This window comes from Antedon bifida, chromosome 3 (assembly GCF_963402885.1).
Source record: "Antedon bifida chromosome 3, ecAntBifi1.1, whole genome shotgun sequence".
NCBI classification, from domain to species: Eukaryota; Metazoa; Echinodermata; class Crinoidea; order Comatulida; family Antedonidae; genus Antedon; species Antedon bifida.
The window spans coordinates 3,029,340-3,047,878 of NC_136228.1; the positions used below are offsets into that span (position 1 = coordinate 3,029,340).

Here is an 18,539-nt window from a genome sequence, read left to right on the forward strand (position 1 = left end):
CAAAACGTTTTTCACGTGGTGGTGGTATATTGGAATTGGACAGATGACTGGGCTTCGTAGCTGGCCTACTACTCTAGTCTACTACTAGGCCTAACCAATGTTTTGTTGTTTACTATTAAGCACAATCAGATAGTAATACGTTTCGAACTGCCAAAACAAGGTAATTCTCAACCCCGTACGTTTTTTAGACACGGTTTACATACTAGGCCTACTTAGAGGTAGGGCCTAGGCCCTCTCTAGCTAGTAGTAGTAGGCCTAGCTAGGCTAGGCCTGTGTGTGGATCATAGTTAAGTGAACAAGATCATAGTCATACACTGTCAGTAACAGCGTTGTGAAGATGGGAGATAATCCTCTGGGGCCTAGCTAGGTAGGCCTATCTCAAATCCATACCGCCCTGTAATTAAGTGTACTGTACCTACTATATAATTTTATATATTGATAATTATATTCTCTTTTAAAGTGTTTTCAGAAATAATTATTAAATAATATTTAAATTAAATAGTGAACTTTCTTTAGAGAACTCATTATATATATGGCCTACTTCTTGTTGACTGAATTATTAATAAATTCATTACTACATTAGTCTATAGAATACGTATGTCTACTTTCAGAATTCAAAAGTTTTGTTTAAATTCAGAGTAGGCCTAGTTAAAGTATGACAATAATTGTGATTGTAAGTATTCTTTTATTGTATTTAATAGGACTATTGGAAAATATGATATTAGCATAAAGATGGGAGGCTTAAAGAAGAAAGCGAAAAGAAGAAACAATAAAACAGTAGACAATGCAATTACAAAAGAGTATGTTGATCAAAGTGTTAAAGAAAAACACAAGAAAAAGTCTCCTCGTGACAGATTAGAAAATATTGATGACTCCAATGAACTTGTTATTGACTCTCACTGTGTTTCACCCAAAAGAAAAAAGAAAAAGAAGCACAGTCACTTAGTTAATGATTCTGACCATTCCACTAAAACAACAGAAGATAGATCAAAGCAAAAGCATGCAAAAGAGACCATTAAAGATAACATTGGATCTCCAACTAATTTAGAGATGGAAAGTCAAGAGGAAGAAGAGATTTCTCTTTCACCAAAGAAGAAGAAAAAGAAGAAGCACAACTTAGATGATAGATGTGAAGATTCCTTGACCTCAGTTGATGATTCTGACATTCATACTCAGACTGGAAAGAGTTCAAGGCAGGTCCACTCTAGTAACAATACAAAACAGATTTCTCTTTCACAAAAGAAAAAGAAAAAGAAGAGGCACAACTTAGATGATAGATGTGAAGATTCCTTCACCTCAGTTGATGATTCTGAAAATCATAATCAGACTGGAGAGAGTTCAAGGCAGGTCCACTCTAGTAACAATACAAAACAGATTTCTCTTTCACCAAAGAAGAAGAAAAAGAAGCACAACTTAGATGATAGATGTGAAGATTCCTTGACCTCAGTTGATGATTCTGACAATCATACCCAGACTGGAAAGAGTTCAAGGCAGGTCCACTCTAGTAACAATACAAAACAGATTTCTCTTTCACCAAAGAAGAAGAAAAAGAAGCACAACTTAGATGAAAGATGTGGAGATTCCTTCACCTCAGTTGATGATTCTGAAAATCATAATCAGACTGGAGAGAGTTCAAGGCAGGTCCACTCTAGCAACAATACAAAACAGATTTCTCTTTCACCAAAGAAGAAGAAAAAGAAGAGGCACAACTTAGATGATAGATGTGGAGATTCCTTCACCTCAGTTTATGATTCTGAAAATCATAATCAGACTGGAGAGAGTTCAAGGCAGGTCCACTCTAGCAACAATACAAAAGAGATTTCTCTTTCACCAAAGAAGAAGAAAAAGAAGCACAACTTAGATGAAAGATGTGAAGATTCCTTGACCTCAGTTGATGATTCTGACAATCATACCCAGACTGCAGAAAGTTCAAGGCAGGTCCACTCTAGTAACAATACAATACAAAGAGAAATGGAAGAAGAGATTTCTCTTTCTTCAAAGAAGAAGAAGAAAAAGAAGAAACACAGCCTAGATAAAGACGATAGACAAGAAGATTCCTTGAACAGAGTTGATGATCCTAACATTCATACTCTTGCTGACGACGGTCATTCAAAAGAAATGTTCACAGATAGTTCAGATGAAACTTTGCAAAAGAAAAAAAGAAAGAAAAGGAAAGATGTCGAAGACATTTCGCTTTCTCAAAAGAAAAGGACAAAATTCAACAAAGTTTCTGATAATGAACTCCAATCAAATAATCATTCTTTAATTGGAAACTCCTCTACTGATAATTTCACAGGTTATGCTAAATTGTCTTTGGATATATTTCTTGAAAAAGGTTTTGAAACGTTTCCATCAGCCAAATTGCATGATTTTGGTATGACACCCACATCAAAAGAACAAGTCAACAAACTTAGAGCAATGGGTAATATGTTTTGTTTATATTACCTTAATACAAATAGGAATATGTCAAAAACTTAATTTAAATTATAAAAGTATTTAACTAAAAGTAATTTATACTTATTCACTACTATGATCATAATTGCAGTATGTACAATATTTTATTTTAAATACCTTTTTAAAAAAAACTTTAGTCTCTTATCACATCTAGAAATACAATTGTATTCAAGAACATTTTTATTTCATTGGTATATTAACAATAGGCATTTTAGTTATATATCAATATTGGGTATCTTGCACTATAAGAAAACAAAGTCATTTTGTTTCAAGCTGTGTTAGCCGTTTAGTATATGGATAAAATGGTTATTCATTTCTTTGCATTGTTTTTTAACCTAGGAATGAAAGTAATGAAGGGGATGTGGAAGAAATGGGAGGATGAAATTCTTAAAGTTAATATGAGCAAATTCTGTCAGGTAAAGATATCTAAGGCCTCATTCACACTCTAATGAAAAATTAGAACTACAGTACACAGTTTAAGTGAGTGAGATTCACTCATGAAGGTATTAACCATGCAGCCAGTATTTTAACCCAATTCTCTTTTGCAGGAAGTTGAAGTTTATGATTGTGATAAATTAATATTTCCAAAGCAGTATGAAGAAGAGGGTAATTACTCGCATCTCACCAAAGACAAAGACATGTACCATAAATTAGGTGCGTACCTTTAAAGACATTTTCCCTGCAACTTTAAACATTTTGTAAAAAATAATGCATACTTTAAAAACATTAAAGCATGTCATTTCTTGTCTTAAATGGTATAACAAGAGAAAAACAATGCACTACCTAGGTAGCTAGCTTATTATTTTAGTAGGCCTACCTACCAGCATTGTCATTTAATATTATATTGTTTTGTCTAGGTAATGGTATAGATCGGCCACTCCTAAATATTTACTACCGTTGCAGAAAAATCTTTGATAAAAACAACTATAAGGGAAGGTAAGTAAATGTTTTGATGGTATCATTTGCACATACAAAGTGGATCCCAAAATATAATTATAACAATTTCAGAAATATTCTTCTTATTTGTCATGTTCAAAGCTGGCTTCCTAATGATACTATACTGTTGTAATGCACTATACGACCCGTAGGTCGTATTAGTGGGTTATTTTCAGGAAGAACTTGAGTCATTCAGAGTCATTTACTATGAATTAAAACACACTACACTTGGCCATTTTTAGATAACAACCTGAATTTGTAATTACTGTTCTCTTTAAGGTATACCAGTGAGGAAGTAAAAGCTGTTGCACGCCTACATGCCAAATATGGAAGCAAGTGGACAAAAATAGGTCGTTTGATTGACAGGGCAGAAAATTCAGTCGTCAATTGCTTTCGGTTTGGCATCGCTGCTAATAAAAGTAATAAATCTAGATTTTTTAGCAATTTAAAATAAAATACCATTACAACAAACAGTTGAATACATTTTCAACTTGAACGTTGTATAATCTTTATCGCCACCATCGTTGATTAACATCATGTTAACAGCGCCATCTATGTCACACTATCATTACATCGCCATTTATTTTCCTATTATCTCAAATTTGTACTTGCATTTACATACTTCAGCTCTTGGTGTCTGGACAAAAAATGAGTGTAGGCAGTTAACGGAGGCAGTTCTAGAACTTGTATCAGGGGACTTGGGGTCTGAGGCATGGTATTATAACATCCCATGGGAGAAGGTACAGAAGAAAGTGCCGACAAGAGAGGCTAAGCAGTGTAGGCATCAATGGTGAGTTGATGACCAAAAAACAGAAAGGAGAGGCTATGAATTTCAGTACTTGCAAAGAAAGAAATCTGCTAGTGCTTTTGGACACAGGATCAGCTAACATTAATGAAGTTGTATTAATTATTTATTTATTTTCTATGTTTTAGGTTGGCAATCCTGAGTGGTCTATCTCATGGGGAAACAATCTTGGAAAAGGACCCCTGGACTAAAACAGATGATGTCAGATTGATTGAAAGGTAAAAGAATAGTAATGACAACAAATGGCCCTGGATGAATCTGAACTTCTGGTCAGAAGTAAGATAAGTCAATCTAAGCTACTGGACTATTTACATTTATTGTTTTGCAAGCTCGTAGCCAGGATTTTTACAGAGGGTTCTTCTTTTTTTTCACAAAAAGGGCAAAATAGAGAGACTGTAGCTAGTTTTAAAAGGGCATTTTGGGAAAAAGTGTTGTTTGTTCAAACATTCTAACCTCCCTGGCTACGGGCTTGGTTTATTTCTTGGATTAATGACAATGTACACAATAACTCTAACCTAGTTCTTTCAATGGTCTTTAATTTTTTTTAATTTAAGAATGAATTTTTTGTTGTTTCTGTAATTATTTTCACAGGATTTATGAAATGAATATTCATGATGAAGAAGAAATTGATTGGTTGGCTCTTTTGCCAGAATTTAAAAAGTTAGATATTTGTTTCTCTATTTCTTTTATAATTTTCAATTAAACCATTGTTATTGTGAAAGGGCCAGTAGTCTATGATGGCTTCTGGATATTAAACAAGTAGAATACTAGAATGTGATGGTCATAGAATTTCTTTCTTTTTTCCCACATCATCCAACAGCAAATACATGACTTGTCAATTAAGGTTCTATCTTGTTCAATGTGTGGGAAATAAATAAATGAAATGAAAGGGTGGGAAAATCAAAATTTATAAACCAAATAAGATTGTTGCTGTATTGGCAGGCATAAAATAAAAAATCCTGGGATTGGTATAGTATATCAACCACAGTGCCACTACACTATAACTTGTATCTATAATAATTTTTTGCAATAATTACATATCCTTTAATTAACGATTTAATAATTTTAGTTATTTTTTATTTGTTTTCAGGAAAGTTTCTCCTCAAAAACTACGATCTCGTTGGTATACTATTAAAAGCAAGCATGTTCCAAGACATCATTATAAAGATCTAGATCGTATGTTCTACTACACTTAATGTATATCCTCTGGTATAATCCCACTTCGGGTCTAATCCCACCCCTTATTTATATCTGATTACACAGGTATATTCCTGGGTAGTCCCAGTATAATCCCACCCCTTTATTCTAGAGGGGTGGGATTATACCAGAGGAAAGTATGAGACATTTCACTTGTATATGAATACTAATACAATGTTTGAACGATAGCATGTTATTTCAAATAAAAAATGGTTCATCAAATAAGATCTGATTTATTTACTAATCTTAAATATTTTGGTGTTTTTTTATAGAAATTTTGGATTATATTGCGGATGAAGTTTTACCTATAATGAAAGAAAAAGCAAGGAAACAAGAAGAAAAGGCAAAAAAGACAGAAAAAGAAAAGGGATTAATTATAACATCTGTAGAATTTATTGAAAGTGATTCAGATACAGATGATGATTGAATCTTTTATGACAATAAATTAAAGGGCACCCTCTGCCTTTCATAACTTTTCTATGATAACAAAAAATCACAGAAAACAAATATTGAACTTTCAACTTTACATAAACTCTTTGAATATAATACAATAATTTGTAATGTATGTAGTATAATCAAATTTACATTAACTGTGTGAATATAATATGCTTTACAATGAGTGAACAATAATCTAATGTATGTAGTATACTGTAAACATGCCTCAGAAACCTTGTGAATAAATGAAATGACACTTTACACATGCAGATCCTGTCAGGCAGTGATAATATATTTTAGTGATTTAAGAAAGGATTAATTAATTAATTTTACATTTTCTAATAAAAAAATACAAATTGTGCACATCTTGTGTTTGCTTCTTTTTTTTTTGTATAAATGTTAATAAAAGTCAACACATTGAACAAAATCGATGCACAAATGAATTTTTGAAAGTCATTACATGAGGGATTTCCCCTTTCTTACACATCAGAGGATTTCCCCTTTTTTACATTGGCGGATTTCCTCTGTTTATGTCAGGGATTTTCCATACATTCATTACAGTGACTACGACTAAAACTGAAAGTGTTGTCTTCAACAAACAAATGATTGTGTTATACTTCTCAAAGTGAAATAAATACCATATTTGATTTTAAAAATGATACAGTAGAACCAACATCTTTGGGACACAACAAAATGTCCTCTTAATAGAGGTGTCCACTAAAAAGGGTTGACTGTATTGCTTAAACATAATAGGCCTATACTGCCCCTTGTTAGTTTGACATGAAAGTTTCCCCTTAATATGAGGGTGTTTCCTTAATATGAGGGTGTCTCCTTAATATGAGTGTGTCCCCTTTATACGAGGGTGTCCCCTTAATATGAGGGTGTCTCCTTAATACGAGGGTGTCCCCTTAATATGAGGGTGTCTCCTTAATACGAGGGTGTCCCCTTTATACGAGGGTGTCCCCTTAATATGAGGGTGTCTCCTTAATACGAGGGTGTCCCCTTTATACGAGGGTGTCCCCTTAATATGAGGGTGTCTCCTTAATATGAGGGTGTCTCCTTAATACGAGGGTGTCCCCTTTATACGAGGGTGTCCCCTTAATATGAGGGTGTCTCCTTAATATGAGGGTGTCCCAAAGGTTCTGTAGTACATTTGATATTTCAATTTCCCTTGCATACAGTAACACATGAAGTTCATATTTTAAACCATCATTTTGATGCCAATATATTTTTACCAACCACAGCCGATCAGTTACAGCATTCAAGACCATTTTTATATAGAACCAATAAAACACAGACACATGGTTTTGTAAAAGACATTTTATATATTATTACAATATTAGGATACAGTTTACATGAATTCTGCTCCCATATCAAGTACTACGTAATACATTATGTATCTATAAATTAGTGCTGTTAACCATTCAATTATCTGTACAATGTTATTTCTTTTCTTAGTATATTATTTTATAAAAGGTAAACGACCTGACACTATTCTGTACAGTTTCAACAACACTGCTAACAGAAAGTGTACAGTACTTTAAGAACAGTGTGTGATGCTCAACCACCTGTAATGTCATTTACCACCTGCGTAATTTTTTACAAAGCCACCTGGTACATAATTGTGGCACCTGTATGCAAAACACCAGGTTGACTGGACTCAATGTTGAATATAATACAGTGTTTATGTTATCTTATAAGCACAGAACTCTCTGAACATTCCTGTAGTTTGTTTAGTAGACTGGTATTTTATTTACTGTGGTAATATTGTTTTACCATTGAATTTATACCTGGTTTCAAGGTGGTGGAATTATATACAATTACATACAACATAATACCCTACGTTCATGTTTAAAAGTTTACCATTAAAATAACTGAGAGCTCTGCTTATTACATACCGTATCATTCCAAAAGGGCTTGTTTAACTTGAGCATTAATTAGGTAAATAATTAACATGTAAATGTTAACTAGATATAAGTAAATTTTAGATTGTGTCTGGCTAGAAGTGCAACAAAGAATATATCTTTGTATATGTCGCCAATACTTAGAATACAGCACATGCTTCTATACTGTGTGTGCTTCCCAATTCTGTCTGTACCAACAATACATTATTACCAAGATTTAAAATCAACGTCGTCAAAATAATATACTAATTAAAATAACAGCAAAATTACAAACACCAATATGGGTTTTAATACTATGCATTAGAGAAATCTGAATACATGTATGTAAGCACTGATCTTGGATTATAACATCATATGTTCAATAAAATACAAACAAACTATTAAAGACAAAATAAGGCAACAATAACCATTGTTATGATATTTGTAAAGACAATTTTTAAATACTTTATTATTCTCTTAAAAGGGATGTAATACAATTGGTTGGAATATCATTTAATTACAAGATCTAATTGTTTTTTTTAATTTTAAAATGCAAGACTAGTACCTTACTCTCAGTCTCTAGCTAAAGTATAATTTATAGTACAAGTAAATTAATGAAAAATATTTAAACAAAAATTAAAATTGATTAAAGGGTCTGTTCTGGCACGGTTCCGGTCTGGCGCAGGAAAATCAAATTTAAAAGCTGCGTGGAGAATCGTGAAAACGAAACATTGACATTCAATTTGAAGGTGTGTGAGAGACCCTTAACTAAATAACAGCAAATTTGTAACAATTCGCTACCAACAGGACCCACTGGGTCTATTCAGACTCCTTGGTGTCATCAGCCTTTATCAGACTCCACCTCACAATATAAGATTGACTTGTTCTATTTGTGCATTGTACACATTATTGTCTATTCATTTATATACACTGTATTATTTATTTTTTGTGACAAAAAACAGAATTGAAGAATTTATATTACAAACATGAATTCTTTTTAAAATGCTTATCCTTTATTGTACACAACACAATAAGTCTATTTCAGTGTGTACTGTACCTATCAGCAACAATCTTGCAAAGATCTGCAATATTTAGAAACAGAAATTACATTACATATCTAACAGCACAATATTCACAAGGAACAAATCAAAAAATGATAATTTTCCATGAGAAAATAAAAAGGTTTATTCACGACAGGACATCCCAGGTCAGGTCATAGGCCAGTGCTGTGTTAATCAAACAAACACAGGATTTTCATCATTTTCACAGCCTTCCTGTTATATTGAAAGTTTATGGAAGACACAGTGACAACCCATGCTGTACAAATGCCCAATGTTACAGTTCAATAAATAGAATATCTGCTCTCTCATGGAACGAAGAATAGTATGATGACTACAACCATGACGATAAGTAACGTAAAAATTGCCATCCATTGTCGTCGATCTACAAAAAAAAAAGAATTTGAATTTTAAAAAGAAAATACAATTGTTTTGATGTTATATCTTGGAAAGTAATAAAGTATAAATTCAACTAATTGAGAATGTAATAGGAATTCTAGGAGTACTGTATTGTACCACAGTAGGGAGGTGAACAAATTAAAACCAATACCAATAGTCATACAAAAAAATGTCAAATGTAAAACATATTTTATAATCAACTAGCAGAACTAATTTGTTGGTGATAGGCATCCCTCTTAAAAGTTTGGTTGTGTTTTATCTCTGCTAGAAAAAAACATGGCATATTGGTTTCATTTTTTATGTGTTACATTTTTATGTACTGAATACTGCAATGTACTGACTTTATAATGACTTCTTAATGTCACTATTAAAATACAATTTGTTAAAGTTTCTGATAGTGATACACACTGTTAGAAATTGTAGCAATAATTGCTAAATGTAGATACACCCGAAACCAAAAATAATTCAAATACTATTACAATATAAACAATAATTGTTTATAACGTCATTACATTATGCTACTGATATTATTACTATTAATAACATATTTTGGCATATGATTTCATGTGTTAACATTTTATATAGGAAGATTTAAATTGTGTTTAAAAACAAAAGTTTAAAACAAAACAAAAATATTTATATTACAAATTCTAAAAATCATTGTTATTATAACGTCATTAGATTATGCTGAAACTGATATAAAAATATTAATATCATATTTTGAATTATGATACAACTATCATCATGAGAATTGGTAAGAGAGATTAAAATATTATTATTAGAACATGCATTGTATTTGTTGTCTAACTTGGAGTTATAATATTATAAAATATAACAACAAAAATAAAGATATTAAAATCATAACTGTATCAGTCTACCACATCACAATACTGGTAATATAATTGTAGGTAGTCCCTTTAATAGGACTGTCCCCTGAATGGAAGTTGCCTGTAGTGTTAAAAAATACATTGCCATTTATTCATTTCACAGAGAAGTGTCCCCTTAATAGGGATGTCTCAAAGAAGGATTCTACTGTATTTTAAATACCATGATATAATATTTACAGTTTAGAACGTCATTAAAAAGACAATATGTTTTTCAGTTGTAACAATGAGTTCAAAATTACCAATGAACTTTAAGTATAGCGTTTCTAATTAACTGGCTATTGTCATGTCTCTTAATGAGCATCAACAACCCTGAATGACAGTAATTAATGAGCTAAATGGTACAGTAGGCTGTATAACAACATTCTGATTAATGCATTGATAACATGTCGAAAAATATGTAATGTAAGATGTCAGACTATATTAGATTTGATTATGCTGGACTCAGTCCACCTAATTAACAAACTAAACAATATGTCTTGCTACTGTAAGGTTATTAATAGAAGATATTAAATCTGATTATTCTGGACTCGGTCTACCCATAAAGATATTATGGAGAACAATATCTCTATGGTCTACCTAATTAACAAACTAAACCATGTGCCTTGCTAACTGTATGGTTGTAAAGACTTAAATGTATGCTCTGATAACATGTTGAAAAACATGTAGTGTTAGAAGACATTAGATTTGATTATGCTGGACTCAGTCCACCTAATTAACAAACTAAACAATATGTTCCTTGCTACTGTAAGGTTATTTAGACTTAAACATTAAACATGTTACAAAACATGTAATGTCAAAAGATATTAGAGTTGATTATGCTGGACAGCTCATCTAATTACCAAACTAAACAATGTGCCTTACTAAGGCTGAAAACACTAATGAATGTTGATAATGAAGATGTTGTGTAACATGAAATGTCATCAGATTGTTGGAGTATAATAATTGATGGTCTGCAACCCATCCTGTAGAACTAAAGGACAGGTTATAGACTGGTTTTTTTTCACTTGAAGGTATGCTCATAACAATACAAAATGCCACTTCAAATCCCAAAACACACATATAATGTTACAGTAGGCCTATAGTAATGCTAAATGTTTTTTAAAGAATGTTTCTGCCACACTTTTAACAATTTAATGTACAGTATTATTAACAAAAGCTGAACATTTTTTTTTTATATAACATTACACTGTAAATATTTAATGATTGTTAAAATTGTATTGTATATGCACAGCCCCAGGAAAGAACAACAAGTTGATCTGGTCCTCCATGAATAAATAAAGTTGAATTGAATATCTAATATTGTATTATTTATATAATAAAACTTGAAATACAGGTAAATTATTTTTTGAACATTATTATGAGGACAGTAGAATGGCTGTTTTTTTTATTGGATATCATGATTAATTGATTAAAAAAAACAGACAAGATAATAGTTTCATTAGACACATGATAAGAGGTGTACAGTTTCTTAAACCGTATGATTGATTTCTGTAATCAAGGATGATATACCTGCAAGATGGAATGGATACTTACCATTTGACATTCTAGTAACCTTCGCCATCTTTTTCATAACTGAGTCAAGCTTGGAATCTGTGTTTTCTAATTCAGCAGAAAAGTCATCCAACATACTATAAAGATCAATGATTTGAAATTAATTTTTTTCATATTTTGTTTCAATTGTTGAAATAATTATAATCATTATTATAATAATTACAGAATGAGAAATAAATATGTGTTTTTAAATCAATGAAGGAGTAAATTTTATTTAAAAAAACAGTAGAAAATATGATTAAGCTTTTATATTAAACAAAAAATATCATAATAAAGTAATGGAAACTGTCATGAAGGAGTGGTTAGGCTAAACAAACTGAATTGAATGTAAAATAACAATGGGACTATGAATGATTAGCATAGCATGGTTGTGGGTAGACTATTGAGCCTGAAAAAACAGGAAATGATCACTGAACTTTAATAACCTGTGTGAGTTAGACAGCATAGCAATTTAATGAGAAGCTTTACTAATAGTGTACAGTATTATGAAAACAGCAATATGGCGTTCTCTTGCAATATTTAAAGTTATATTATAATAATAGCATAAAAAGGAAAGTTAGTTTGGATGGGCTTAATTTTAAGTTATCCATTTATCTGGGCTTAAATCTGAGGATGGGCTTAAATTTAAGAATGGGCTGAAAATGTTATCCATGGACTAATTAGTGCATTGTATAATAACCCAGGCATGGTTATTCTTCCCTTTTTTATACTAAAAGGAGATGATTGTATTATTTTAATTTTACAGTATTTAATTGTTCCCTACAGTTACATTGTCTTGTCAAACTGTATTGTTCTGTCCTTAATAATCAGTTAAATCAAAAAATATTGTTGAAATAAATAAATACTGTAGATCCATGGTGGTACTGTACATATTTTATGCCAGGATGAAAGACCCTACATCCTACAGTACTTCCAATCATAAGAGTGGCTAAAGCTCTGTCTACACTATCAAACGTTATGTGACAAACAAATGTGATGAGTCCATATATGGACATGATGATGTCATATCACTACCATATTTGGGTATATCACTACCATATTTGGGCACACCACACTTTTCTTGGTTTGATAGTGTAGACAGCTTATTGCAGGACATTTTAAACGGAGACATAATTGGCCTCATCAGTAGGCTACTTACACTGCTTGTTCATCTAGTTCTGTGCCTATTGCTTGTCCCATATGACGTAATACACCAACACTATCTACAACTTGCTCAAGCTGATCATTTTGGGATTCCATAATTAACTGAAAAATAAAATATAAATAAAATGTATATAATATTGACAACAAATAATTTATGAAAATGAAAAACAAGACATAGGATTATATTACAATTGGAATTTGACAAATCATAAAAACATAATTTATGTTCACAACATGACCAATTTGACTTTGTACTGTGCCAAGGTCATTGCCAAGGTCATTAGAACTTTTAACTCAAGTTTGACATTCGACATACTGTACCACAACAAGTCTATAAAAATGCACATAAACGCATAAGAGGATCCAAGGTGCAATGCAAAAGCTGGGAAATTAAGTTCAAAACTTTATTTTACATTTTTTAGGTTGTTTTTTGTTATCATACAGTACAGTAAAGTATACAGTACATAATTGTGAATGACAATATAATTACTCTACCTTATATAATTATTTCATAGCTTATCTTATGTGGACATACCGATACAATGCAAACAATAGCCAGCAATACATAAAAGGTCATCATACAAAGAATAAAAACATTGCAAAATCTTAAAACTTCATACATCCTGTTATTATGGTTAACAATATACAGTAGTTTCTTTGAGAAAACTAGAAAAGAAAAACTAATTTATTTTAGATAATAGCTTGGTTACTGTACAATTAATTTTAGTTTTAGGAAAACATTTTTTACAATTTCTGTCACTTGTTGTTTCTCTGAACTATGATCCCATCTTGTAAAATGTTTCATGTGGAATTGCAGCTAACCAATCGGTAACATTATTTGAAAGCCTCATTATGGACCTGAATTTCAAGCAGAATTGTTCTAAAGTCTTGGTTGGGTTAAAACATGCAGATTTCATTACCAATTTAAATTTAGGGGCCGATCCAGGATTTTGTAAACAGGGGGAATGCTAACATATAATAGACGACTCTCCCATTACCAGACTCTGAAAACGAGAAACCCTCCTAATACCAGACTTTTCTTGATGATCAAAGGGTCCTAATTTTTTTTTACAATTAAACACATTCCGAATACCAGACTTTCTGGAAAACCAGACATATTTAGCCAGCCCAAAGGTGTCTGGTTTTGGGAGAGTTGACTGTATTAATATCCTGTTGTTATAAATAGTAATGTATCAAAATGTAGTTAATGTCATTTTAGCTGTCAACTGGCAAAGGATGTGACGCCAACGCTTCCTGCTGGATCTACTTATTAATTGATATTAATTATCTTTATTTTTAGCACTTACATTACAAGCAGTTTAGAATAGTGTATCTCTCTTTACAAATATTTTATATTCTATTGTGAATTATGTAAACTTACCACACAATATATATATACAGTAATATTGGTTTTGTTCAATTTATACTCTCAATGCATGCAATTACATTATTTGATTATTACCATATGCTGTGATGTTGCACAGCATACTGTATTGAACTTAATAATAATACAGTATCTCTCTGACTATACCATACAGCAGATCATCTCAATTATCAGATGAAATGATGGGAAAACATTTTTGAGCGCTGTCTACACTATCAAACTTTGTGTGACAAAAAAAATGTGATGTGCCAAATATGGACATGATGATGTCATATCACTACCAATTTGGGCATATCACTACCATATTTGGGTACATCATAGTGTAGACAGAGCTTTAAATACGGCGTCTTTAATCCACAGTTCTATATACAACAATGGTAATAATAGACTGAATGAATTAAGAAATGACTCATTCATATTCTTTTCAATAAAAGGTTTTAAATGGCCAATGAAAGTAGGTTGTCTAGTATTGTACATTTTATTACCCACTGTATTCATAGAATACACAGTTCATCAAGTCGCCAACAGTGGGTAAGAATATTGATAAACTGATTTAATGTTAAGTTTATAAAAAAATGTTTATAAGATAAAGAGCTTTACATAATTTTGACATAACAACTTCATTAATTATTGAATATACTGTACTATGGAGGAATGTTTCTATATTTCCTGTACTACTACAGTAACCAAATAACAGTATTTCAACTATATAATTTATTCAACCAGATTTAATTTTTAATCATTTAATTCTAATATATTGCTTGCTTACTGTACATCAATTATATATAAATTATTTTAACACTTAATATATTTACTGTACTTGTATTTTTATAAATAAACATATTAATATTATGAATAAAGTTGTTTTGAGTAACTTATTTCAGAGTTACTGTAGTTTAATCAAAATGTTTGGAATTTGAATGCCAAATTGTTTCCGATTATAATTTTGTGAAAAATAAAATGCTTGATTACAATACGGTAAAAGAATCATAGACAACCAATTTATGAAAAGTAGAAATTAAAGTTAGCAAAATAATTGAAACTTGGAAACAGGAAAATTTAAGCTGTAGTGTATAAATACTGAACATTTTGTTATTTGAGCTAAAGACTTCACAGTGGTAGGGAAAGGGTCACTACATCTGTCATAATGTTGACCTTGTTCCCAATACTAAATTACCTTATGGATATTAATAACATATGTGCTGCTGATAATTGCCATTTTTTAAGACAGAATTTTGATAACAACAAAATGGACTTAGTAATACCTACATATTTGTGTTTTTCAACAGTGTGCGAACTTAAAAAGCAGTCAGAAAGAGAAAAATAATTTGGTGGGTTTATGGAAGTCAGTACTTGTAAAAATAAAATGGATATGTACAGTCCCTGTACAGTATACATGGAAACCCACTGGCTGATCAGGTTTCTATCTGGATCATACTGTACACATAACAATTGGAATATATTCTCATTGTGTACAATACCGTGTTAACAAAATTGTTTTTGAAATAAAAAATTAAAAATATTACACTTACAGAGTTAAATAAATGCACACATTGTATCATATGTGGGAAAATTTCAAGAGGCTTATATTTTGATATCTCTTTAATCTTTATACAACTTTGTATACACATAGGATTCAAGAAGTACTTGATAGAAAGTCAAGGACAGTGCCACAACAATAATAAAAACAGTCTGTCAGTGTCTATATTAATTGTTGAGTATTACTGTACAGTAGTAGGAATAGTGTTATCAATAGATATCCATAAATAATACTAGTCTATACCTGTGCATTTTTTCTTATCTCAGAAGCAGAACATAAAATGATTTTGGAACAATCTTCATCTTACTGTACATCAAAGAGAGTATAGTAATACTTAAGATAGAAGGAATTTCATATCATCAATCAATCATATTATTCTTACCTCTTGTTGCTGCCTGGAATTTTCAATAAAATTTTGATTTGAGTTTTCGATTTCATTGTCTAATCGCGAGTACTTTCCTAATCCTTTGCTTGGCCCATTATTCATTAAAAACTGAAAGATATAAATATAAGTTCATTAAATTATAATATACAGAAATATGCAGTTTAGACTAGATACAGTAAATCTGAGATTAACAAAAATTACAATGTTTAAAATGTGACTGGTGACAGTGCTTTGAAGTGTATCAAAAGTCTATGCTACTGTTTACGTAAATTTTAGTAAAAACTTTGCAATACAATTTTCATACCTGTCTTCCTCTGCTTTCCTCTTTTGATTTGGTCTTCGCACTGGACATGTGTTCTTTCATCTCTTTTACACGTTTCTTTGTATTCTCAACAAATAACCGCCGTTCATCAAGGTCTAAACTGTCAATTTTAAACTTGCGTGGGTTTGCCTCCACAATTCGTAAAACAAATAATGTTAAAGAAATTTAAACATTATTTTTTTACTGTATACAATACCATGGAGGATATTGTACCTCCATGACAGAACCTACTGTTTACCTGTATGTAATATAATGTAAATCATTGTAACATTATAGAGTTATATTTTTAAATACACACATTTTCAACACAATTTATGCGGTGGATATTTACTAAATTATAAGTGAATTTAAATTCTTTACTAATCAAATACTATTTATACAGTAGACAAAGTGACACATGACCTGCTTGACCCCAATAGTTCCGAATCCTATGAACCAAATAATGAACAATATAAATGTAAAAGCAAGGTGATTTAGTGACGTGTAATTTAATGGTTAGCCAGATGGGAGCACTTAACTCAAGTTTATAAACAGATCTCATGATTACTGATTAATAGAAATAAAAGCTATTCAATATCACTTTTTTTTCAATTAAATAAAAACATTCATAAAAATGTTAACAATGAAAAAACCACACAAGGCAATTTCTGAGAATTCTTACAGGCAGGATTATATCAAAACATGTACAGGTACTCTTCTTTGATTGGATGGAATTGAAACAATAATTTTAGTTAGGTGATATTATTATTAATGTTAATTTTTAGGTTGGTATCTAATTTTTCTAATTAGCTTTATTTTAATAAATTAATAGAAAGCAAAATCCAAATATATATTTTTTTTATTTTTAGACACCATCCAACAATAATTCAAATCACTTTTAGGTTGGGAAACCCATGCTTTGTGTAAACCAAGTCTCATATGAGGTTTCGCTTAAGTAGGAGTCTATGAGAGGGCCAAGATTCGAACCAAGGACTCTTGGATTGTTACAGTAAACAAGCATGTTAACCACCAAACATCAGTGTCAGTATTAATCAAGGATATCAATTGTTTCTTCAAGATCTTCTAAGTCCCATTCTATACTACGTAGACTATTCCTCAACTCATTTGTTGTCCAATCATATTCCTCCTTACTAACAGATTCGGGATCTTCTAAAACTTCTGACCATCTCTGATAAAGTGTTTCTGAATTGTTTACTGCTTTTTCAACTTCTCTGTAAGAAAAATCAACACTAACATTTGTTTTCTCATTTCATTGATTGACAACCTTCAATAAAGTTCTCTTAAAACTTAAGTAAGTTTTCTCAAAAGAATTGAAAATCTAAAAATGCTCAAAAATCATTGGCCTTTTCCTTCCTCAATTCCTTTTAAATTAGCAAATATGTGTAAAAAAGGAAACAAAAACATCATTTAAAAAAAATAAGCCTACTGTATTATTCTGATTCATTCATTATACTAGCCAGGAAATATGCCAGTGTTTTTCATTAAATGTTATTAGTTTTTAAGTCTAGGCCTGGCCTAGTAGGCCTAGGTTTTAGGCCTTGCTAGTGAGTGTCATTTATTAATAAATATCCTAAAAGACTACACTAGGCCTTGCTCAAGATCACCAAGTATGAGTGAACAGAGGGCCGGGATAATCTCTTCTTACTGTATGATATCGAGGCCTAGCTAACAGCCTAGCTCAAGTGACAAGAGATTGATTGAAAGCTGAGACGAATTACTTACTCTTTGACAACAAAGAATGGGTCTTCAACCGACATGACTGATAAAATCCACTAAAACAACTTGTGTAAATGAATCAAAAACCGTGAACAAGGTGTCCTAATATTTACAAACCATTAGCTCATGTCATATTTAAGGAAACATGAAAAAATACAGGGAAATCCGGCGAGTAATAACAGACGAAAACAAAGAAACGAAAGTCTGTTTGCTCATTAGTTGACGTATGATCCGCCGAGAAGAAAAGAGTGGTGGGCGGCGTGAAAATTGCCCTCCCACTTTTTGATGGCCTTTAAAAAAATGAATAGATATTTTGTTGTATAGACAATTATTATTTCATATTTGATGGTTGTACTTTTATTTAAAAAAAAGTTTAAAAAAATTAATTAAACCTTTCTTTTTATGTATTATTATTAAGAATTTTGGCTATTAATTCCAATCTTT

The 18,539-nt window shown here is 31.2% G+C and overlaps 2 protein-coding genes across 2 annotated transcripts; one reads left to right on the plus strand and one right to left on the minus strand.

Annotated features, from left to right (window-relative positions):
* Window positions 1-24: 24 nt before the first annotated feature.
* LOC144837608 (uncharacterized) lies at window positions 25-6,190 on the plus strand. Its single transcript, XM_078692798.1, has 11 exons — window positions 25-160; window positions 702-2,422; window positions 2,794-2,870; window positions 3,003-3,108; window positions 3,312-3,390; window positions 3,670-3,809; window positions 4,018-4,180; window positions 4,324-4,413; window positions 4,787-4,855; window positions 5,286-5,371; window positions 5,665-6,190. The coding sequence occupies exons 2-11, from the start codon at window positions 733-735 to the stop codon at window positions 5,817-5,819; spliced, it is 2,655 nt and encodes an 884-aa protein (XP_078548924.1). The 5' UTR covers window positions 25-160; window positions 702-732; the 3' UTR covers window positions 5,820-6,190.
* A 937-nt stretch (window positions 6,191-7,127) lies between these two features.
* LOC144837707 (syntaxin-6-like) lies at window positions 7,128-18,358 on the minus strand. The gene is made up of 7 exons (XM_078692932.1): window positions 18,102-18,358; window positions 17,421-17,590; window positions 16,362-16,519; window positions 16,055-16,165; window positions 12,744-12,850; window positions 11,588-11,682; window positions 7,128-9,153 (listed from the first exon to the last, which is right to left on the minus strand). Exons 1-7 carry the CDS (start codon window positions 18,134-18,136, stop codon window positions 9,077-9,079), a joined length of 753 nt encoding a protein of 250 aa, XP_078549058.1. The 5' UTR covers window positions 18,137-18,358; the 3' UTR covers window positions 7,128-9,076.
* Window positions 18,359-18,539: the final 181 nt, after the last annotated feature.